The sequence below is a fragment of the Periplaneta americana genome, chromosome 7 (assembly GCF_040183065.1).
Source record: "Periplaneta americana isolate PAMFEO1 chromosome 7, P.americana_PAMFEO1_priV1, whole genome shotgun sequence".
In the NCBI taxonomy this organism is placed as follows: Eukaryota; Metazoa; Arthropoda; class Insecta; order Blattodea; family Blattidae; genus Periplaneta; species Periplaneta americana.
In genome coordinates, this window is record NC_091123.1 from 9,457,700 (window position 1) to 9,482,627 (window position 24,928).

Below are 24,928 nucleotides of genomic sequence, written 5' to 3' on the forward strand. Positions count from 1 at the left end.
ATTGTCTGTGATGAGGCGATAGTAGCGACCCTAGTGGTTAGTAACTATCTATGGATGCATATTCTCTACGTATTGAGCTTCGTGATTGTATGTAAGCCAATAAGTGCTGTGATGTTGGTATACAAGAGTATGTCTATTAATGCTAATTTTGTTTTGTTATTAAGCAGTGGATAGGACGTTTGTAAATAAATAAGCAACAATTGTGATTAAATTCTTGCTTCTGTATATAATTTGTGGATGTAAACATGTTTGATTTCTAGACAGACCTGCACAGGTGAACAAATTGGGAAGCTGAGCCCAGATCAATTTAACAAAATTCGTGTATGAGAGTACAAGTACTTTGGTTTAAGTTTTCACAGATTTGTATGAAAGAAATGCCGTATTATGCTGTAGCCAAGGGCAAAAATCCTGGAATTTACAAAACATGGTATGTAATCAGAATTTGAATAAAGTATAGTTCTCAATTAATTACTTTTCATTTCGATATCTAGTGTTAGGTTTCCAATAAATTATTGTAATTAACACAATTAATTATAGTATTATGTGTACGAGACTTTTGAAATTGTGTGTTTATATTCTTAATAATTATAGGGTACAGTAATGCTAAATCTGAAAGAACAGATCACCAGTAGGATAAACTATTTCCACCCTCGCTCAAGGCAGCCACAATTTCTTAAAAAAAAAAAAAAAAAAAAAAAAAAAAAAAAAAAAAAAAAAACTTAATTATCCAAAGCCAGAAAATCAAAGCTTATGGCTCAGATAACTGTTCAAGAAATCAATAATCTACTTTCTGATCGAATACTTGCACCAGATAGCTGGGCAAAGTCTATAATAAAAATGATATATGAGGGAAAGGGAGTGCTGAACACTTTTAAAGACCGTGACAACGCTAGTGTGCAAGAGACTCACAAAATTCATAGAGGACAAACTTCCGATTCCCAATTTGGTTTCAGGAGAGGAAGATCCACTGACGCTTTTAGATTTGACATCAAGATTCAGTATGGTGTGTCAAACTAAGTTCTTCCATGAACCATGTCCTGATTGCAGGTGCAAGAGATGTGGCTACCTCTGTGAGAGATACCACATACTAAAGTGCAACTTGCAGATTGAATCACTAAAGAAATCTTGTACTGACGAATGACAGAAATCACCTTTCTCTACCCACATTGTGCATAGTTGAGCTACCATAAGAGCTGAGGATGTACTCTACTGTGGTTCAAGTGGAAGTTTTCCTAATTTTAAGTTCAAGCCGCATCTGTGACTAGGTTGCTGGTCTTCATGCGGCCTGGGTACGATCCTCAGACAGGTCGTGATGGAATTTGTGATGGACAAGGCAGGCGTTGCAGAGAGTTTTTCTTAGGGTATTCCCTTTTCCTCTGTATCATTCCACCAACACTCTCCATCTTCCTCTCATTTCATCTATTATCTATAATAGTAAAAATAGGCGGGGTGAAGTCTTGGGAGTAGTACAGGTTTCCGATGCTGAGGCAGGATGGTACAGCTGTCAGCATTGGCCGATCAGAAAGGTCTCAGGGCATATCAGGCTACTCGTCCACGGTATTAACAGCTGATGGACCACCTGTTAGCATGAGATTCATGACACACGCAGACCACCTGCCAGATTGGACAATCATCGCGTATATAGGACGCACAATGAACCAAAGCATGTCAAAGTGTACGGATTTGTCCTAGGTCCAGTTCTCAAAAGAAAAATAAAACCAAGCAAGCCAAAAGCCAAACTGTGAATTCAACAGATTGGGAACTGATTGTGGCACCCTCGTCTTGTGTTCTAAGACCATTGATAATGTGCTATGCTGACCACTTGACCAATGAGTCTGATATACTTTATATATACTAGGTGCTAGTTACTGCAGACAAACTCTTGAGGGTGGAGGCATGAGTGTATTTCTCAAATCTGACCTTAATTAAAAAAATATTGATCTTTCACATTTTTGCAAAGACAGGGATTTAGAAATTTGTGCTGTTGAATTATAAAATGGAACATGTTGTTGTTGTTTGTTGTTTTCTAATGCCAGGCATTTGACAATAAAGTCTTTGGCCTCTTGCACTCCAATATTTTTCAAAGATATTATGGAGTGAAAATGGCAAATTGTAGCCGATTTAAGTGAACACCATATTTTAATGTTTTGGTGGCTACTTCATTCACACACGACCCCCAGAATGTCTGGAGGACCACACCAGCTGTTGGTCGATGGGTCCACTGGACCTAGTTGGGAGATCTTGTTGATCACCAACTTTCCCTCCTTAAGCCACTGGAGGACGATTTTAGTGTCATAGCAGGTCAGCACTAGGAACAGAAAAGTAGTAAGGGTAGGAAGGAAAGTGAAATGAACCCCTAGGCCTCGAATGCTCTGATACTGTCGGGGTCGAAGAAAGTAAGAGTTCAGTCAGAGGACTGGATAGGAAAGGGTAAAGAGAGAATTAGGTATTGAATAGAGGAAAATTATACCAAATTCGGTCATTAACTCATCAAGCTGACCAGTGCTAATTGATGAGTAGCCCCTCCTTTTGGTTCAGCTTGTAAAATTATGCTTACTAACAGCTGCACCACAGGAAGGTAGGGATGTGACATTGGGTATTTGTCCAGGTTGGTTCCTTAAAGCCTTCAATGGGAAGGATTAATGGCTCTCCCCTCTGTATTCGACAAATACCGTTTTGCAGCCGGAAAATGAAACATATAATTTCATTATAATATGTCTATATAGAGCACCATCTGGAGACTACGAAAATTTTATTCATTTATTGGAAAAAACACTAGAATACAGGATGAAAGGGAACCTATAACATTAATTCACAGAAGTAATGTATGAAGTCAATGCAAACAGGTTTTGTCAAAAGATTTTTTTGATACGTCCAATAGTTTTGATAATACGAAATGTTTGATATGAGAGCTATTACTTTACAGAATAGTCCATTATCACCTCCTGAAATATTTATTATTCCACTGAATGACCCTGTATTTATGGGTCCAGAGGACGTGAAGTTTTCATAGTTGTCTAATTACATCTTAACTTTTACAAAATGTCTTATTTTTTTGCAGGCCAGAATGCCAGGCACAAGTCAATAGCTACAGTGGCGCCAAGTATCGGAAGTTCGACACAGAAGAAGCAGCCATCGAATTTATTAGGAATCACCAGAACAAGGCGCTTGCAAAAGAGTCACTACAGAAGCACGTGAAACAATATGAAGACAAAGTGTTCATTCCATTGGGGGCATCGCCAAAGGCCAGAATAGATTTAACTTCAACACAAATCACAAAAACAATGAATCCCTCATCGCCAATACTGAAAATAGGGTCACTGAAACAGAGGTTGGAACTACTAGAAAAAAAGTTTGATTTATCTATGACAGAAATACGTTTAGAGATAGACACATTGAAAGATAAAATTGGGATATTTAGTGATAAGGCTACCTCTTCGGACAGTAGTGAAACAAAAGTGACTGAAGATTTTAAATCATTACGTGAAGATCTTTCAAATCTTGCAAAACTTTACACAAATTCTGTATCGGTACTTACATGTGAAATAAATAACTTGAAAGAAGCAGTTAAGTCACTTGGAAATGAAAGGGAGCAAAACAAGGTTGAAGTTCCAGCAGAGGCACGAACCACTAATAATGCTTTGTCTTTCAAAAGGAATCTGACATCACTGTTAGAGGCAGTTCCAGTGTCTACCACCACTGAAAGGTGAGAGGGTAATAATTGTCTATTGCAATTTTTTGCAATACTAAGATTTAAAATCTGGAGTGTTTTGGAGAAATGATAAGAGGGAAACGGGAGTACCTCGAGAGAAGCCCTCTGCAACATCTGCTTTGTCCATCACGACCTGGCTGGGGATCGAACCTGGGCTGCCTGGATGGAAGGTCAGTGTGCTATCATTTGAGACACAGAAGTAGCCAGGATGTGTAAATATTCTGGTTTTCAGTCAACAAGTAAAAAATAAAATAAGTGTTTCCTTTATTTTACATAGTTTCATTCTTTTCAATTTATGGGCATGGCAACTTGGCAAATATATGTACAACACCAGGTTCATATTGAATGAAACATGTTTTATTGGTATGTCAGGGACAAAGCATTTTACTGAAGTCTGGGTATTGTTATTGTTGTCAGTATTACTCTTTGTTTTCATCTGCATCTTGCTTTCAGAGTTTGATATCTGAAGTTCGTTTTATGTAATAATATTGCCTTCCTTTGAATTCCTTGGCAGTTACAACTGTCCCCAACAATGGCGAGAAGAAAGTTATAATTCTTGTTGACAAGCCTTCTAATTGGTTGCCATTTAATCAGATATGCAACAACGGCAAATATTTAAGAATATTGAAGAACTCGAAAATTATAAGATGGAAATGTTTTTCGATTTATCTTGGGTATAGTTTTACCAGTCCTGGACATAGGGACCAGGATCCCTAGGCAGTTAACAGAATTGGGTCTTCTTTTTGGTAATTTCCAGAGTTTTTCAAGACTTTCGAGAACATTCTGTTTGCACACAATGTCAAAATATCTAGATAGAATCTTCGAGAATGTTCCTGTAACTGCTGTACTATCATTCACTAAACATTTCAGGAATATTCTATTTTACGGAATTATTCTATAGAATTTTAAGACACTATATACTAGAAAATGTTATAGAACAAACTCAGGTGCGATGCGAAACAATCAAAGAAATAAAGAACATGAACACAATGTTTTGTCAAAAAATTAACTGTGTTTAATTATTTTCTAATTCATTTGAAAAAACTGACATTATGTTTCGTGTCCTCTGTCCTCAATGTGTACTATTTCGTTCGCGCGCACACACACACACAAACACACACGACTGAAATAACCTTGTACATTGAAAGGAACGATAGAGTATGCTTAAACACTTAAATGAATAGACAACCTATGTAACATTTTGTGATTAAATGCATGGTTAATTAGAAAATTAAGTTTCAAGTTTCAGCAGTCCAGCAACATCGCCGCTAACACGCACTCTCGTGATACAGATGTAAGAGGTCAATTAACTCGGTGTTTTTTTTCTCAATTGTTTAACTACCTCTTATGTTATATACAACATGAGTTATTCATTCTGAAAATCTGCAAGGCTATTTCACTTCCACCATAAATACCACTATTATTATTATTATTATTATTATTATTATTATTATTATTATTATTATTATTATTATTATTATTCTAGTCGTCATGAAGAGCAGTCGACTTTTTGTGTAGCTCTGCTGTTTTCACAGTGTTCAGTTATTACTACATTCGTCTGTGTCCTCATTTAAGGCGCTTAGCTAACTCCGTAAAATGCCGGCTAGCAAAGATACGTGTTCAAAATGTAACGCTGCTTTCTTCGGCAGACAAAAATTCCTGAAGTGTGCTGGGCCTTGTGGCCTAAGATTTCATCTGGACTGTTTAAATTTGAGTGAAGTTGAATACGATTTTTTCATGAAGGGAGGCATTTCTTCCTTTAAATGTGCTAAGTGTATCAGTGCTGCGAAGGCAATTCATGGTGATAACACTCCTGTGAAACCCACCAATAAGGCTGAAAAGAAGATCATCTCGCCTACTAGAGAACTGGATCTACCTAATCTACAAAGTGCGGAATCTCTTTCTGTTCAAGTTGAGACGGTGAGGCTCAACAGTGTGTCTATTCTAGATACTTTAACAGTTATTCTTGAACATGTGAAAAATCTGGAAAAAGAAATGGGTGAGTTAAAGAGTGAGAATACTGCCCTCAAATTACAAATGGCTGAGATTATGGTAAAAAATTCCTGTCCTTGTAAGCCTGATCAGATTGTCTCTAAATTGGGTCAACAGTCGACTGTTAACCCTGTTACGAAATCCTTCAGCAGTGTAAAATCTCGCAATCGTGCGAAGTCAGCACCAAGTACTTCATTTCCTCTTACTCAACATAACAGTAATGAGGTAACCTCTGCTGTCGTACGCTCAGATGATAGCACTGTTGTGTTATCAAATAACGTTGACTCTGATGGTTTTCAAACGGTAACCTGTAAAAAATTTAAGAAACGAGATCCTAAAGTTGGCACTCTAACTAATAGCAACTTAGAAATGACTCCAGAGAGAATCAGAACCAAATCCCTTTTTGTTTCTAGATTTAGTCCTAATGTGAACGAGAATAATATTAAGGATTCACTCTTTAATCAACTTAAATTAAGGTCCCTCTTAATAACCAAATTGAAAACTAAATACCAATCGTATTCCTCTTTTCACATCTCAGTTGATGAGAGGGATTTCGAGTTAATTAATAATTCTGATATTTGGCCTGCTGGATGCCTCATTGCATCCTTTTTTGATAAACTTAAACCTGAGCAGCATTTTGCTCCACCAGGTACTTCTGTTCATTCTAGGGTTAATGCCTCTTAATATTATTCTCTAATTCTCAATGCACAGTTCTAATAATCATCTTGAGATATTTTACCAAAATGTTCGTGGTCTTAATACAAAAATTGATGAAATTTTTCAAAATGTAGTAAGTAATAATGATATCATTATCTGTCTTACTGAAACATGGTTATCTGAATCAGTATTAAATACAAATTTATTCCCTAACAATTATACTGTGTTTCGTGCAGACAGAACCTACGAGGACACCAATAAAAAAAGAGGTGGGGGTGTCCTAACAGCGATTAACAACCAGTTACCTTTTACGTGTCGGCAATATGATTTAGAAATTATTAATGAATGTGTTTGGATTGAAATTAAAATGGCTGACGGTATTAATTTATTAATTGGAAATCATTACTTCCCACCTGATTTCGGTTATAATCACTTAAAATCTTACCTCAATTTTCTTGAAAAAAACCTTGATACTCATAATTTTAGAATAGTAATTATTGGTGATTTCAATTGTCCTGGCATGGATTGGTCAACTGGTTTTAATCGTAATGATACTCATTACTACTCTAAAATTAAATCCGGTGATTTATATTCCTCGTCTTGCCTTCTGGGATTAAACCAAATTAATTTTACTGTTTCAAGTAAAAATCTACTTGATCTTGTCTTTACTAATATCATTAACAGTACAGTTGAACTAGCCAATCATTCTCTAGTTTTGGAGGACTTTTATCATCCATCTATCTCCATTAATCTTGAAGTGTATTTGCCGCTACCTGATCACTGCCCATCTAGTACCTTCATGAATTATTCTCAAGGTGATTACTTGAAACTCTACTCCACTCTATACAATCATGATTGGAATTCCATATAATAGACTACTGATGTTAACGTTGCTACTAACTCGTTATCTCAAATTATGAACAATGCTATATCTCTAGCTGTTCCTGTCACCTTCGTAAAAAAATCGCACTATCCTAAATGGTTTTCAAATAGCTTGCGTATACTTACAGTATTAAGAAAAAGAACAAAGCACATAGAAATTTTAAGAAATTCAAAACTGATCATCATTATCAAATTTTTTCCAATTACAGAAAACAAGTTAAAGCTATGATTAAATATGATAAATTTAAATGGTTACAATCCATTGATGAAAATTTGAAGAATGAACCCAAGAAATTTTGGAAATATGTAGAATCTTTTCGAAAATCCAATAATTACCCCACCGAATTATTAATAAATGGGGTTCACATTACTGATCAGAAAGAAATTGCTAATGCATTTGCTAACCAATTTAAATCGATTCAAAAATAGCCTAATTCTAATCTCTGTTTGTTGGATTATAATTCTACTGACTTCTTATCCTTACCTAAAATTACAGTTGATGACGTTTCATTAGCCATAAAAAAGCTTAAACCTAATAAATCCAAGGGCACTGATGTCATTCCTGATTTTATTATTAAGGGATGTTCTAATATTCTAATACCTGTTTTAACTTTTATATTTAATTTAAGTTTATTAACCGGTACATACCCTATGCTTTGGAAAGAAGCATCCATTATTCCTATCTTTAAGAATGGTAAAAAAAATGTTGTTTCCAATTTCAATATTTCAATATTAAACAATTTCTCAAAAATTTTTGAAAAAATAATCCACAAACATGTTTCATTTTATGTTAAGAATAAAATTAATTCAGCCCAACATGGTTTTACTAAAGGTAAATCAACAACTACAAACTTAGTATCCTACCTTAATCTTGTTATGCCTGTTGTTGAAACGCAAGGTCAAATTGATTCAATTTATATCGATTTTAGCAAAGCGTTTGATGTTGTACCTCATAATATTTTGATAAATAAATTAGAAAACTTTGGTCTCTCTTCTAACTACATGAGCTGGTTTGAAAACTATTTAACTAATAGACAATGTTGCGTTCGTCTAGGTGATTCTCTCTCGTACCCATTTCATTGTTTATGTGGAGTTCCACAAGGATCTACATTGGGCCCTCTATTATTTTTATTATTTATAGATGACATATGTAAAAGAATAAGTTCAAACTACCTGTTATTTGCTGATGATCTCAAAATCTTTCGCTCAATAAATAGTCCTGCCGATTGCCAAACTCTTCAAAATGATATTAACTCTATTGAACTTTGGTCTGACAATAATGGAATGAAAATTAATGAAACAAAAACTTTTGTCATTTCGTACTCACGAAAAGCTACTTCCATAAAATTTAACTATTCTCTTAACAACGTCTGTATTATTAGGAAAAATTCTATTAAAGATCTTGGTGTATTACTCGATTCTAAATTATTCTTTCACGATCATGTTCAATATATTTATAATCATTCAATAAGGATGCTTGGTTTAATAAGGTCTATAACTTATTCTTTTTCTACTCCAGAGTCACTATTAATTCTATACTTTACTTTGGTTCGATCTAAACTTGAATATGCATCTGTAGCCTGGAATTCCATTACTTCAACTGATTCGGTTAAATTGGAAAATATTCAAAGAAAATTTATTTCCTTATGTGCTTTTCGATTTATACCCAATTCCTCTGACTTTAACTATGAGATTACCTGTAAATATTTTAACTGCTGTAGCCTTTATTCTAGACGTCACAACCTTGATTATCAATTTCTTTGCAAAGTTATCAAGGGTGATATTGATTGTGAGTCTATCATAAACAACATCAGCCTTCGTATTCCTACAAAAGGTTTAAGATTTAAAAAAATTTTTATAACAGAAATCCAAAATCACTTTCTCCAGTCTGTAGATGCACAAAATATGCCAATTTGCATGGGCACAATTTAGATCCTTTTAAGGTATAGTTTCGTTTTGATTATTAGTATTTACTGTTCTTGTTATCAATTTTATTTATGTATGTTTTTGTTTATTAAAGATATTATTTATTTGTTTTTACACCTTTGTATCTTCTGTTTGTGTATTGTGCTGAACTATAATTGGCCTCTGGCTGTTGTTCAGCACACAAATATTAATAATAAATAAATAAATTATTATTATTATTATTATTATTATTATTATTATTATTATTATTATTATTATTATATTCCCTGTCCGAGACCCCCTCCAAGGTTGGGACCCTAGGCAGCAGTTCGCCATTGCATAAGACAAAAAAATTACTTCACAAATCCATGATTGGAGGCAGTACTACTTCTCAGAGTGGATCCAGGCGATGAAAATGTAGCAAGGACATCTCAATAATGTCAGTTTTTGTTTATTTATAACAATATAACCTATGTGAAACCTCTTTTATTTTGGTACTTTGTTTTAGAGTGTTAAATTATTTTATATTTACTACACCATCTAAAGCAAGCAAGTTAATATATTTTTGCGTCTTTTTAATCTTGCATAGTGTAAAGATGAAATTAAAGTGTCGCAGATTTTTACTTTTTAAATGTGGTAACCCTAGACTAATCTCTTGTTTAGAATTATGTATGTATACTTTTGCTGCCATAAATAAGAATCCCTCTGCTTGCTGTGTAAGACATAATTTAATTAAATAACTTTCTGCTCATTAGATCATACAGCACCAGCTCAAATGAGAACAGAGCTAAGAAGAGGAAACTGAATGATGCCAAAGGAACAGACTCACAGAATCTTGTGAATGTAACAAATTCATATGAAGAGAAATTTTCTCCAGGCTTTACAGTCGATAAAGATGGATATGTTGAGGTGTACACTGATGGAGCCTGTGAACAAAATGGCCGAGTTGGAGCAAAGGCAGGCATTGGAGTTTGGTTTGGAGATAATCATCCTTTGTGAGTAACATAATTTCTATATCCCTGTAGTCAAGCCTATGCAGTAACGATTAGTGAAACCAGGTGGCCCGAGTTCGAATCCCAGTCGGGGCAAGTTACCTAATTGAGATTTTTTCCGGGGTTTTCCCTCAGCCCAATATGAGCAAAAGCTGGGTAACTATCGGCATTATCACCTTCATTTTATTCAGATTCTAAATAACCTGAGATATTGATACAGCATCCGGAAATAACTCACTAAGCATAGCCCTTTAATGTGTCCTCCAAAATGTGGCATGTATGTAAAAATTCTATTTTACAAGGATTGACAAGGAGAAAAAAATTGTACTGTATCAGGGATACACCGACACATAAAATACATCATCCAGTTTCGAGAATGAAACTACAATTGAAGACTGTGATCCCAAAACGTGTTAAGTCCATTTTTATGAAAGGACTGGGCTAGTTTTTGTATCCACTGTTTACGGACTCAGCGAGTTTTCAAGTGACGTACACAATAACACAAACTTTTATATAAGGATTGACGTTGTTTTGGAAGAAAACAAGCTTAAAATATAATGATAGAAGTCTCGTACATAACCATGTATGGCATATGTATCAATCATGAAAATGGCCAAATGAACTGCACGACTTTTAGGATCACACTCTTCAGTTGTGTTGGTTTGAATGTTTTATTTTTGTTTCGGTTTACAAATGAAGAGTGTGGGTCTATATAGATAAGGGAAGTAATTAATGAAGCTCCTGCAATATATTTTCTCTTCGCATGAAATGACATTCCGAAATTAAAACTCGCAATTACAAATCAAACAAGGGGTAGACAACAAATCTGCATCTGCTCACAATACTGAGAGATAAAAAGGGGCCATACAGCACAGCTAATTTTATATTTTGTATTTTTTTTATATAGCAGGCCATGAAGTGTGCAATAAAGTAACTTTATTTCACGTTGTTCAGAGAAGACCTGCTTTTCATATATGCAGAACTAATCAGAATGTCCCTATTTTTTGTATTGGTAGTAAATAAAATACGTTATTTCATTACTTTCATATGATGAATTTAACATAAAAAAAGACGAAGGACATACTGTATTTCACACAGTTTTATTTATGATGTTAATGTAGCATTTCTGTTACTGAAAATCACTAGAACCAATAAGTTCATGCATTTGCATATATTTTTCCATTGGTTGTAATTAATTGCTGATACATTTAAGCTTATCAAACCAAATTTTATGTTCCATATATTTACATATTTTGACGTTTTTTATAAATGCATAATAGTTAATGATATTAATATTATTGTGGCATATTTTCGCGTTTAAGCTCATTAAAGCTGTTTTTTTTTTGTTGCATAAAAATGCATAGTTTGGGTTTTTAAAATAACATTATATTCCATTTTTGAAAAGTGAAATCTTTGTAATTGTTTTTACCAAAAAGGTATTGAAAGTTTTGCAAACACTGAACGAGTGTGCCGCTCTCAACAATAAATGTAAGTTTAATCTCATCTAGTTTGACCCATAATGTTATTTCACTTATTGATATATTGCTTATTATTATTACTATTATTATTATTATTATTATTATTATCATCATCATCATCATCATCATCATCATCATCATCAAGAAATATAGAATTCTATTAATGCATATTTATTGCCATATTTTAAGCTTTTTAAAGGCATACTTGCATACATATTTATTATGTTTTTAGGGCATGAACTCCTGGCCCTAGTAATCACATTAACAATATTAAAATGTTAAAGGCATAACATCAGAACAACCTGACCATTCATTGTTTTATTTTATTGCCATCTTCACATTATGCATGCTTGTTTACCTGCGTGTATTTCTGATTTCTGTTGTCTTCAGTGATACAAGTGGTTTCTGTCGTTAGCATCAGTTCCAAAAATCCACAGGTTAAAAATCCTGTCGCTAACAATGGATTTTCGAAAGTGATATAGGAAGACCTGAGTTGTACATTTACAGTATGTCAAAAAACCTCTTATCTTCGAATGAGAGGTTTCCAATAAAATTTTACTGCTTATTTCTCATCTTTCATCTTGATCTGTCTTCCTGTGACAGAGGATTACAAATTCCGTATCACTGCCTCCGGAATTTAACATTTTTAACTTCAAACCAGCAGAGTCCAGGAAGGTCTTAATTGACCATATCTGGAAGCATTAAAAATTTGCCAACTTCCAAATTGCTTAATCTATTTCCTTCACTTCCATGAAAATGTTTCTAATATTATGAATATTAATAATAAGAACAAGTTATCATGTAAATATGTTTATGACAGACAGTACCATATTATGCAATATTTCAGTCTCTCTGTGATCAGTTTTTCCTATTTTTAGTGTGATAATTTGTTTTCTTTAAATAGGAATTATTCTGAACGTGTACGTGGACGCCTGACTAACAATACTGCAGAAATTCAAGCTGCAACCTGTGCTGTTGATTTGGCAAAAAGAGCAGGTAATATCTAACATATCAGTTTGGTATAATAATCAGTTACAGTGGTGGCCAGAAAGTTTGAGAACTGATCACATAGCATTCTTGTATTGCTTGCTGTATTATGAGTTTTAGAAAACGTTTCTGATATAACAATAATACCTTATTGTATGTCAGTACTGAGGCACTTATGCATCAGCGTGCCTGACTTCCAAATTTTTGGGGAGACACACTTCAGGCAGAGTAAAAAAAAAAAAAATAAATAATAATAATAATAATAATAATAATAATAATAATAATAATAAAACCTGTAGCTGAAATATTTTGCAGGTGAACATGGATACTTTACTAAAACAGGTTTTCCAGTGGTGGGAGGAGGAGGGGAAACACTGTTGCTATGCAGATTTATTTGAAGTTTATAAAAGGAGGACTGTTTTGTTTGTAAATTTTTGTTTATTAAATTCTGATGCCTAGGAGCCTATACACACTACTATATTTTTTGTATATACATTATTGTTTTCTTTCATAAAATTATGTATTTTGTTTATTTGGCAAACCCGGTAAGTCTCTTGGATGCAGGTGACTCTTCAAGGTTGCTAATTTCCAGAGTAACGTGTTACAAGTAACGCCATTATTAGTAACAGTTACGTTTTTCAAAATAATGTTCGGTAACAGTATTATTACTTAAATGAAGTAACTATAACTGTAATGAAGTGACGAAAATATCATTACTAATTTTGTTAATTTTAATGTATTTTGTTGTAAGAATCTCAGACAGTATAATACCGTCCTTATTTGTAACAATATCAAGTTATTTTTATCATTTCAACAATATATATATACTTTGTTAACATTTTCTCTTGCTTGGTCTAGGCTCACTCATATCCATTCGGTTCGTTGTGAGCACTAACTATATTTCCATCTTCCCTGCTAGATGTGCATCTAATAATAATCCATGGCGCTACAGCCCACGAAGGGCCAAGACCGACCAGCTGGCTGTTGGCCTCACGGCCAATGCCGAAGCAGAGGTGGACGATTATCCAACCAGAATGGAGGTATCGTGTGGTTAGCATGATCAGCCCCCCAGCCATTATAGCTGGTTTGCGTAACCGGATTTCGCTACCTATCGTAACTTTCCAAGTGCATAATGATGCTGGGTGGGCACCGGTCCCATACACTGGCCGAATTTTCATGAGAAAATTTCTTCCCCCATGAGGACTCGAACCAGCGCGCATTCCGTAACGCGAGTCCTAGGCAGGATACCTTAGACCATGACGCCACGGCATGGGACTAGTCACCTGCATCCCCATGTTAACTGTCTAGAATACTCCTTCCCAATCGCTATCAGTAAATATTGCAACAGTATCGTCAGCAAAACAATACACTTTGCCTTTTGTGACATTTTCTTCTAAAAGTAGTAGATTAACAAAAGAGGACCTAATACAGTTCCTTGCAGAATGCCAATTTCCACGGTAACATCTTCACTCATCGCATGTTTCTTCATTTTATATTTTTCCTTCCATATTGATGAAGTTGGTAGTTGGTAGGTATTCTTCAAAGTTGTACACAATTGCTTCTAGTTTTTGCATGAAATTTAATTTGACAGCAAAATGGGAAATTGAATTTCCCATCCAGTCTAGGTATTTCAGAGATATGTTTTGTATTATTTTTTTATTATTCAATCTTATTAATGTATCCAACAAGATGTTGATAATATGAAATCCACTATAGTCTTCCATTAGAATTTCTTCTAACACATGAGGGGTACTTTGATTGGTCTTCATTATAGATGCCTACCATCAGTAGTCAGAGCTGAAGTGTGGCCAATATGTGTTGCAAAGTTGATTCTTGTGTGACTGATATTGATTTCTTTAATTTGCTTCATTTAGGATTTATGGATGAGCATTATTAAGTATTCATATCTTCATGATTATTACACCATAAACATATTTAAGGGAGTCTGTACACTAAATTTGGGGGGGAAAAAAAATTAAATTTTGGTTTTTATCGCTTTTCAGTGGTTTAATATGTGAAAATGGTAATATGATTTTATTTCTTCTAATTGTCAGTTTTTAGCCCTATCTTCAGCAAAATGCAAAAAAATGTTATCAATGAAAAATTGTTTTCTTGCCAACTGCTCAGTGGAATTTTAAATTTAGTTAGACAGTTGTATATATAAAAGTATGTTACATATGCCCTATTTTTTCTACATTTGTATCTTTTATCACTCTGAGAAAAGTTCACCCCCCAAACTTGAGGAATTTAACATTGCAAGATATGGAAACTTTGATACCATTTTTCTGCACATTCTTATTTTTTGTGATATTGGTACACTTTTCTCAGAAAGTATTGTACCCAGAAGACTGAAATTAATATGCAGTATCAATGTGATGGCATTTTACACAGTAGTTTAAAAAAAAAAAAAATTCAGTTTATTTCTATCTTCAGCAAAAATAAATAAATTTGCAGTTATTCTTAATGCAAAAAATGTTATCAATGAAGTTTTTTTTTTTTCCGACTGCTCAGTGGAATTTTAAATTTATTTAACCAGTTGTATACTTAAAGGTATGTTACATATGCCCTGTTTTTTCTACATTTGTATCTTTTATAACTTCTGAGGAAAGTGTACCCAAAATTGAGAAATTTAACATTGTAAGATACGGAAGTACAGACTCCCCTTAATGGGACTGTCAGAAAAGTGAAGTCAGTGTAGATGTAACTGTCTTATAATGAGACTTTTCTGGCTTTTGTTAAAAGCACTTGAACATATCTTGGCAAATTTTGTACATTTTTACGTCATTTTGTTTCTGTAAAATTTTGCTTTTGTCAGAAGAGAGCCAGTTGTTGATGCATATGTTTGTAAAATGAAAGTCAGTTTCTGCCTCTTATAACAAGTTTTTCTCATTACAGGAATCGCAAAATTACTAATCCACACTGATTCTCAATTTCTAATATCATGCATAACTGTTTGGATTCACAAATGGAAGACAAATGATTGGAAATTGAAAGATGGTGGTCCAGTCAAGAATAAGGAAGATCTAATAGCATTAGACCAAGCCCTGGAAGGAATAAGTGTACGATGGGTATGTAGAATTATTGTCAGAATTATCTCTCTCTGCCCACACACCTATCTGTTCGTTTATCCAGCTCTTGGTCCATTAATCTGTGCACAGATACAATGTTTAAAAACTAATATTTTAAAATAAATACAGGCCTTTCTTAAGTGATTGTCGAGGTTAGCAAAAATCATTATGACTTGCACTTATAAGATAGAAATAGAATTTTTATTTTTATTTGTCATTACACTCACTAAATTTCCTTCAGTGTGTTACAAATTTTCCATATATTATGCTCCCCTCTTGTCACTTGCAGATATTCAGATTCCTGCCACACAAGCGAGACTATGTAATTGGTGATGGTTTGGGTGGCTTCATTAATGCATCATTTCAGTGCGACAATGAACTCTTGGTTTATTATTATTATCATTATTATTATTAATTCAATAAGTGGAAATCCTATTTCAACCAAAGGCACATTATGGTTTAACTGGACTGGGATGGAGGAGAAATATGAACAGCATCCTGTATATAACTCCACAGAAAACATTAAATGCAGATTCGTTTATACAAGACATACAAAACATATCCTAACTTAACTTAACCTGTCACAGATTCCCACACCTGGGAACTTAGAAAATTCAAGTTGAAGTTTCGGCATTGCATGCTGTAGGAAAGTAAAAAACTCATTTTATAGAAATATTTTCGAAACATATTTAACTAAAACTAAAATATTGCAGTGTTGGTGCACCAATCAGTACAATAGTGTACAGATATCTTTTTGCTCATTCCCGTCTCTAGAAAACAAATCAGGAACTATAAAGATTTCTAAATACATATCGTCTACGTAAAGATTTCTAAATACATATCGTCTAAGATAAAGATTTCTAAATACATATCGTCTATATGAAAGTAATCATCTGATCAACAGTCCCTGATCCCTGTAATCTTGGACAATTCTCTCCAATATATACTGAATACACCTCATCTTTGGAATATGGCTGCTGAAATATACAACCAACATCGTGCTTTTTACCCATCATTTGTAAGAAGAGGAAATTCATAGTGAAACATAGTGGAGCATGTGTTGTCAGCAAATAGCTGGATACACTACGAAGATAGATCTGATCAACAATACTGTAGAGAGTGACTCAGCTAATCGTAAAATCTTTGAAAACTGAGTTGTTTTTTTTTTTTTTTTCAAGGAACATGTAATCCATTAAGGACAGAACATAGAAAGAGGTCATCCAATTTATCTAACAACTGTTGCATAGTTACGTAAAAAAGAAAATCATGTATCCAGCGCTTTTAAGTCTTCATGCTCTGTGTTCAAAAACAGAACATTTGGCATACGATTAAAGATTTGCACTGTACATGGAACAAAACAGAAAATGTCTGCACTGTTCCAGGTAAAACTGTACATTTGGCAACCCTAAAGAAACGTTAGTTTATTGAATAATACAGTATAGAAGAAATAAATTCGTCAGACCCCAAATGTCATTTAGGAAAGCCCTGTATTTAATATAGTACTTTAAATTAAATTTCACCAACTTTCATTTTTTTTTTCTTCCCAGAACCATGTTCGTGGACATCGTGGAAATCACGGGAATGAAATGGCAGATGCACTAGCAAGAGCTGGAGCAAAGAAACGATATTGAATAGTGCTTACATTGCATGACAGTCGAAGGGCCCAGTCAGAGAAGGGGAAGAACTTTAAGTTGAAAAATAAATGATTTTGCAAATGTCAGCTTACAACAAATCGTTGTCTATACACCAATCTTTATACAGATAAAAATTATTGTAACATAAAATTAACTATATAGTAATTAAATAATACTCCGTCATGATATTCTGGAATCATTTATGTGATTACGAGTGTATATAGAACAAGTTATTTTTCATTTAAATCAAACATATGATCCCCCCTGGTTACTTGTAAAATTCATTGTGAAGCATTCTGTGTCAGTTGGCAAACCCTGTATGTGGGGTCAAACTTGAAATCTAATCTTACGCAATTATTTGTTGCAAGTTGACTTTTGCAAATTATTTATTTCTCCATCTAAAGGGAGGTGATGGTTGAAACTTCTATTTTCAACAGTGTTTAAGGTACAGACTTCATATTTTGTATACCTCATCCCATTCCTGTAAGTATTGTCGCATATAAGTTTCATTATGGTCAGATGAATGGTTCTTGAGTTATTCAAATTTTTTTAAAATACAAATTTGCATATTTTCATAATCTATTTCTCACAAAATTTAAGTTTCCTGCATGACTTTTATTTTACAAAATCTCCTATATGTTTGTAAGATAACTGAATACCTTGAATTTTAAATTTAAACATACAAATTGAGAGGAATTAAAAAAATATATATTCAAATTCGAAATTTACATTCTTAGTGTCCACTCAGTGTGTTTTATTGTTTAATTTCTAGTTTATAAAAAAAATGCTATTGTGGTTTGTTAACCACAGTTTATAGAACATGCAGTACAAATTTCAAATTTATAAGATCGAATTGTGAGAGCCTTTACACTTTGAACATGAGGAAATGTGCTGAAAAAAAAAAGTGTGAAAAAAAAAACAGTTTTCAAAGTTTGCATGGAATTCAAATTCAAGAGTGAAGCCATTGTGTAGATATGACGTAATTTGTATGCTTCCAAGTGCCACAGAGTACTGGAATCTGGTCAACATATAAATAAGACATTACTGATTCACTTCACCCCCTCCCCTAAAAAAAGATTGATTAAAAATTTCACCTGTATCCCCCATAAATTTCTTATGACTTATCCTCTTCTCTGACCAGACCCCTCAACTCTAAGTTACCATTTGAAACCTGTAATAGAGGACATGTTTCGTAAATTGTGATAAAAATACCTTGAAGATTTGAAAGTGCGAGCTTTAATTAGAAAAGAAAAAAGACAAATGACACTATCAAAATATTGTACCATTGTCTTTCATGATATTATATTGTTGTAGACGTCTATATTTCTGGCTGGTTAATATTTCTGGTTGTGGTCAACTAAGACCTTAATGGATTCTTTTCGTTTTCTAGAACCAACCACAGTAATGAAGGTGTAAATCCATGCATGGTAGAAGGGTTGGGGGGACAGTTACTGTCTTGTAGTTGCCAGACACAAGTTACACTGTAAACTCGGCTAACTTTCTGATATTACTGCTGTTAATATTAGCCACTGACGTCTTGCGTTGTCCCTTGTCTGCCAGAGAAGTACTGCTTGAGTTAATCCTATCCTAAGTGCTTATTATTCTCTGTACATTTTTACGTCTGACTTGGAAGAGCTTGATTTTTCCAATAACAGTCTTCGATTCTGTGTTTTTGACAGAAAGGACTGGATAACATTCCTCTTTCTTCTCAAAGTACACAATAGTTTCCAACTTGCATGATAAAAATTAGAGCTGTCGATCGATTAAAAATTCTGGTTGGTTAACCCAATGTCTTTAATTGATTAATCGATTGGTTAGTCAATTTGAAAAAAGTGTTTGTAAGTTTCATCAAAAACACCTAATATTATTTTACAATAATTCTGTAGTATAAAGAACATGCATTATTATAGATATTTTAAATTTTGTTTATGTATATCAAAAATAATTATTAAGAAGCAATTGACACTGATGACGTATACAAAAAGTTTGGGAAAACAAAAAAATATATATATATATTTCAGTTTACACTTAGTGACATCTCTTTGCTTCAGGACTTCAAACAGGTCAGTACTTTGACATATTCCGAATTAAGGGTTACTCTTCCCTTACTAATATATCCAGACTCACTGAAGACTCGCTCACAGGGAATTGAAGTAGCTGGAATGTAAAGCAATTTTTTATGCTATGCCTGGTCAGAATGCGTTTTCCATCACTTCAGAGGATCTGTGAGGTCATTCTCTAGTTCCAGCAATGACTTATAGACTGCGATCTCCATCTCAAGTGGTGTCGAAGTCGAAACCGAAAGGGCATGACAGGAATCTTGTTCACCTTTGTCACTCAAAATTCATCTTCCTGCACGATTTTACAGGAATGTGTGCACTGTTCACATATCTGTCCGAAATTCTTTTCCACACAGATTCCCTATTATTTTTTCAATGCATGTAAGATAGTTAAATCTAGGATGGAGGGTTGTAGCTTCCTGCTATGTTTCTAAATTAGTCCAATCATTTACCCTCTCATTAAATCTGGATACATACCCAGGACCAGCATCAGAAGAACTTGAAGACAATCTTAAGTGTATTACTGCTAGTAATATAACACTACCTGTCCCATATTTACTATCACCAAAAAAGTCTATTTCTAAACATGGCTTGAGACAGGGACTAATTTTTTTCTATCATCTTCCATTCAGTTGTTATTAGGTCTGATATTACGTGAGTGGATCGTTATTATGTCTATAACACCCTTTTAGCTTTCACAAGGCTCTCGAACATGACATACAGCAGACTCTTGCTAATTCAGCCATTCCTTTCACAGAGGGATGCCAGATTATTGAGAGTGCTTTTCATTAAATTTAATGTTATAAGCTGCTCCAATCACTCCACTTGCACTTCTAAATCGAAACTGGATATTGAAAGTAAATTTTCCATAGAAGCATCTTTAATATCTCTATTTAAATTTAATTGTAGAATGTGGGCAACACACCAAAAATTGTCGTACTTTGTTCTTCACCTTCACCACACGATAATTTTTAATCAGTTCAATTAATTGATTAAAACACATTTGGTCTGTTAATTGGATTTTTAAATTAATTGGCTAATCAATTTGATTAATTGATTAAATCGACAGTTCTAATAAAAATCCAGCAGGACATGTAATCAACACCAGTACAAAAATAAATAAAAATCGACTGAAAAGTAACTTACAACACAAACACAAAGAGAGTATCCATATACAAGTAGTAGTGTCTGCTGTATGAAGCTGTCGTAACTCACTTGATAACAAACCTTGTTAACGTGCATCCTGAAGTTTCTTCATTCCTGTGGTGACTCGAACTTAAAAGAATTCTATTTCTTACAGTGAGACATTTTTAAGCTGGAATTCATTACTCCCGATGATAGAATGATAGGCAAAGATGATGTTCCTAACTGCAAAGAATTACATTTCTGCGGTGAAGATTTTTAAGGTGAAATTCATTACTCCCAATGATAGAATGATAGGCGAAGATGATGATGACCATCAGAGTTGGATTTTAATGTGAGCAAGAAGTGGCTGATAAATTTTGCTTTGAACCTTCTGATTAAAAAACAGAGTTATTTTGTGTGCTGTAAAAATGTAGTATGGGATGTCTAATTTTATTATGTTTTATTTTTATTTCGTGCTAAGCTACAAGAAAGATTTCTATTGCTCTCTACAGGATTTGAAAACACGAAACTTGTATTTGATGGTAAGCATAGTTGAACACTTGTCCAGTGAGAATGACTATTTTCCACCATATTTTTTTTAATTTTCTGGACCTACAAATGCCATAATAAAATAATACTGGGGAAACTTTCAAATTTTATGAAGGGAACTAGTGAAAGGATTACTACATACAAAGAATTTAGAACAGTGAATATCAGACCAGGAACAACAACTTACAAATCAAAAATAGTCATGCATTCAATGTGGTTAGGCTGTTGTCAGCTAGAAAATGCCAATTGTCGTTCTCTTCCTGGAAAGTATTAGTTCTTAAGAGAACTGTTACAGTCTAAACAAAAGATTTCAATTTTTACAAAATATATTATTCTGAGCCCATTTTTATTACAGATCTGTTCACTAAATACACCTACAAATTTATCTACTTTGGAATTAGGAACTCTTGTATTAAAATTGTCCAATTACATTAAATAATCGTTCTTATTGATTTTGTCATAAGTTATGTTGTAATTTATTGTAAAATCTGTCACTTTCTTCTTCACTACCTACTGGAAGATAGAGACATAATTACAATTAGATAACCTGTAGAAATTTTCAAGTGCAGTCGCACAATTCTTTAATTTCAAAAAGTGTAATCAGTAATAGCAGATTAAAATTGTTTGTGTATTACAAGCATAATAATTGCAGCGTTTGTCCAAAATTCAGATTTAACACCTGAGTGTAATTGCCCCTACTCTTCTATAGTACTGTCAAACTGATAATTTTTAAATATCACATAAAGGAAATTTCTTCTTAGGTATAGAAATAATTTTACACAAAATACTCTTACAGGAAAGAAGTGGCAGACTGGTGCTCAATGCCCTGCACTTTGGTATATGAAAAATTGTTCAGATAATGCCAAGAGCCTGTAAGATGGTATCTCTTCACAATGTATGCCATTTTGGCATATTTTCTTAATTATTTCACTCAGTAAAATGCTTTAGTGTGTTTCTAAGTTGGAAATACTGTATGTTGACCAAATCCGTAATTGTGACAGAAAAAATTGAGTCAGCGCACACAAATTATTCAAGACTGGAATCAACGTACAAATGTAAATCCTAAAAGTTTCATACAAATCGTAAAAGAACCATGCCAAAATTGGGTTATTTTTATTTAACACTGGTGTTAACATAAAAATGTGAAATTTAATGAGGGAGGGGGGGAGTTTTACGCTGGTAAACATTGTTATGTACCACCACAGTTATGAGTAAATCGTAAGAAAATGGCGAAAAAATTGAGCCGACATACCCTGGAATTAACATACAAATGTAAATCTCAATGGAAAGAAAAAATTTACTGATATGTTTACCATTAGGCTTAATTGTAACAATAGTAAAAATATATGAATTATGTAAAATTAATATATAACAAACTAAGTAAATGAACATAATTAAAACATTATTAACAGCTCAAGAACTGATCGTCTTTGATAATTGTTTACCGTGCTTTCCATTAGATCCTAGTGTAACAGATTAAAATCCTGTTAAGAAAAAAAGAATTAAGAGGAACAGTCCCTAACATAGTTTCGGAAGGGAAGTAAAATCATGAGATGAAGGAAAACATATACATTTTATACCACATAAAATAACTTTTTCTGAATGGAGGCTTCAAGCAAAACTTACCACCCTTTCTATCCCATGTCACATTTAAACTCTGCCGTCATTCTATAAATTATCATTGGAGGATGCTGTCTTGCATATGCTGCATTGGATTACATTTATTGCTTGAAGATTTGAAATCATAATTATATGAGAAGCAGCACAATAATGTTATTCTTGATACTGTTGAGGGTTATAATTGAGCACCTGAGTATTGTTTATTTTCTTGGTATATTTATAGCATTTTATATGCATATTCATTGCAAGCATCATCATAATTTTAATTGAATAGGAAATTTCGAACTCTTACAAGTTTATGATCATTTGTACAATGTTTATGAAGTACCAGTATGCACTTTATTAAATGAAAATTATTTTCAGTACACTACTTAATAACGTACTTCCATTTTTTAAATTTATATATAATTTAAAGTAAGATTGTATGCTTTTTCTTACAGCTGATTTGTTAATATAAAGAAGTTTACTATTTTTTGTACTGTTATGTGTGTAATTAGTTAGGAAAGGTGTAAAATGGTGTAAAATACACGTATTATTCATATAATGTTTGAATGTTCATGGTTGCTGCTCTCAAGGAATTGTAAGTTTCCTTCTACAGTTATTTTTTCTATTAAAAATATAATTAATTTTTAACCATAACTTATTTTACTCTCCCCCCCCCCCCCACTTCTTTTAAAGATGTAGTACATCGTAATTTCCAGTTATTTGAATAAAACGAGAAGCAAGGCTGACCAATATGCTGTTATTTAGTTTGTGCCACATCAATTCAAATCTTAGTTATCATGTATTCTGTACAATTGCCTTCATAGTAAAATTTATTTTGTTAACTGTGCCAGACTATTTGCATAATGAATCCATTTAACTTCATTCTCAAACCATTATCTTTTATCTAGTCTACAGCTTTGCTCATACGAATATATTAATAGAAATTATTGCAGTAGCATATCAATCAATCAATCAATCAATCAATCAATCAATCAGTCGATCAAAGGACATTATGGAGCATGTCAACTCCATGTCGATTTCACAAAATGCTTCCACTCTGTTCTGTCTTTTGCTAGTTCCTCCCAGTTGGTAATTCCCATTTCCATGCATTCCTTCTGAATTTCATCTTTCCATCTACTTCGAAGTCTTCCTAGTGGTCTTCTGTTGTTAAAGATGTTTATATATATTGTTTTGCGCTGCTGCAGTCATCCATATGTATAACATGTCCTGCCCAATTTAATCTCCTGGTCCATATTAGATCTAAAATTGACGGTTGATTATAAAGTTTGTGAATATCATTATTATGTCGAATTTTCCACTTGTTTTCAACTAGGTCAAAAATTGGACCAACAATTTTCCTGAACACTTTGTTTTCAAAAACCATTAATTTGTGCAGTAGGATATAGTTCACAAAATTATTCCGTGAAATGAGTATTGGTGAGTAAAATTTTTACAAAGAAGTGACAATACTGTACCATATAATGTGACATAAAATGTTTTCAAACATACATATGCCACTTCTTGGTATACAACCCTTATCACTATGGTTACATTATTTTTTAAGTAAGATGTCTCTAAGCCTAAAATTTTTGTCTTAAGTTTTCAGTTTGAAGAATAAATTCTTTGCAAATATGTTGTTGTTGTTTTCTAATGCCAGGCGTTTGACAATAAAGTCATTTGACCTCTTGGACTCCAATATTTTTCAAAGATATTATCATGGCCAGCCACTGAAGCACAGATTTTGAGGTTTTGCAAATATGTTGTTGTTGTTGTTTTCTAATGCCAGGCGTTTGATAATAAAGTCATTTGACCTCTTGCACTCCAATATTTTTCAAAGATATTATCATGGCCAGCCATTGAAGCACAGATTTTGAGGTGTTCCGAATCCATTTCTTGGTTTGAGTTGCACAATGGGCAGTTAGGGGACTGATATATTCGAATTCTATGCAGGTGTTTGGCCAAACAATCATGGCCTGTTGCCAATCTAAATGCAGCTGCAGACGATTTTCGTGGTAAATCGGGAATTAACTGTGGATTTTGATGCAGAGAGTTCCATTTTTTCCCTTGGGATTGTGTTATCAAATTTTGTTTGTTGAAGTCTAAGTATGTAGATTTAATAAATCTTTTCACAGAGTAATACGTAGATTTAGTAACAGGTCTGTAAGTAGCAGTGCTGCCCTTCTTTGCTAAAGCATCCGCATTCTCGTTTCCCAGGATTCCACAGTGGGATGGTATCCATTGGAATACAATTCTTTTATTGAGTGATATTAATTGAGACAGCA

General features: G+C 33.5%; 1 protein-coding gene across 2 annotated transcripts; it reads left to right on the top strand.

The window, feature by feature from the left end:
- Positions 1-12: 12 nt before the first annotated feature.
- Positions 13-23,294, top strand: LOC138702889 (uncharacterized). 2 transcript variants are annotated; one of them, XM_069830271.1, is made up of 7 exons: positions 13-127; positions 261-427; positions 3,062-3,706; positions 9,904-10,143; positions 12,523-12,614; positions 15,501-15,673; positions 17,221-23,294. In XM_069830271.1, exons 2-7 carry the CDS (start codon positions 324-326, stop codon positions 17,302-17,304), a joined length of 1,338 nt encoding a protein of 445 aa, XP_069686372.1. In that variant the 5' UTR covers positions 13-127; positions 261-323; the 3' UTR covers positions 17,305-23,294. The 2 variants fall into 2 exon arrangements, with proteins under 2 accessions (XP_069686372.1, XP_069686371.1); XM_069830270.1 differs by lacking the exon at positions 13-127 and having other exon boundaries at positions 135-427.
- The last annotated feature ends 1,634 nt before the right edge of the window (positions 23,295-24,928 follow it).

Excerpts from the sequence above, each read along its gene's own strand:
- LOC138702889 (XM_069830271.1), top strand. The coding sequence starts at position 324 with ATGAGAGTACAAGTACTTTGGTTTAAGTTTTCACAGATTTGTATGAAA. Across the intron at positions 3,707-9,903 it reads GTGTCTACCACCACTGAAAG|ATCATACAGCACCAGCTCAA; the intron begins GTGAGAGGGTAA and ends TCTGCTCATTAG. Across the intron at positions 10,144-12,522 it reads TTTGGAGATAATCATCCTTT|GAATTATTCTGAACGTGTAC; the intron begins GTGAGTAACATA and ends TTCTTTAAATAG.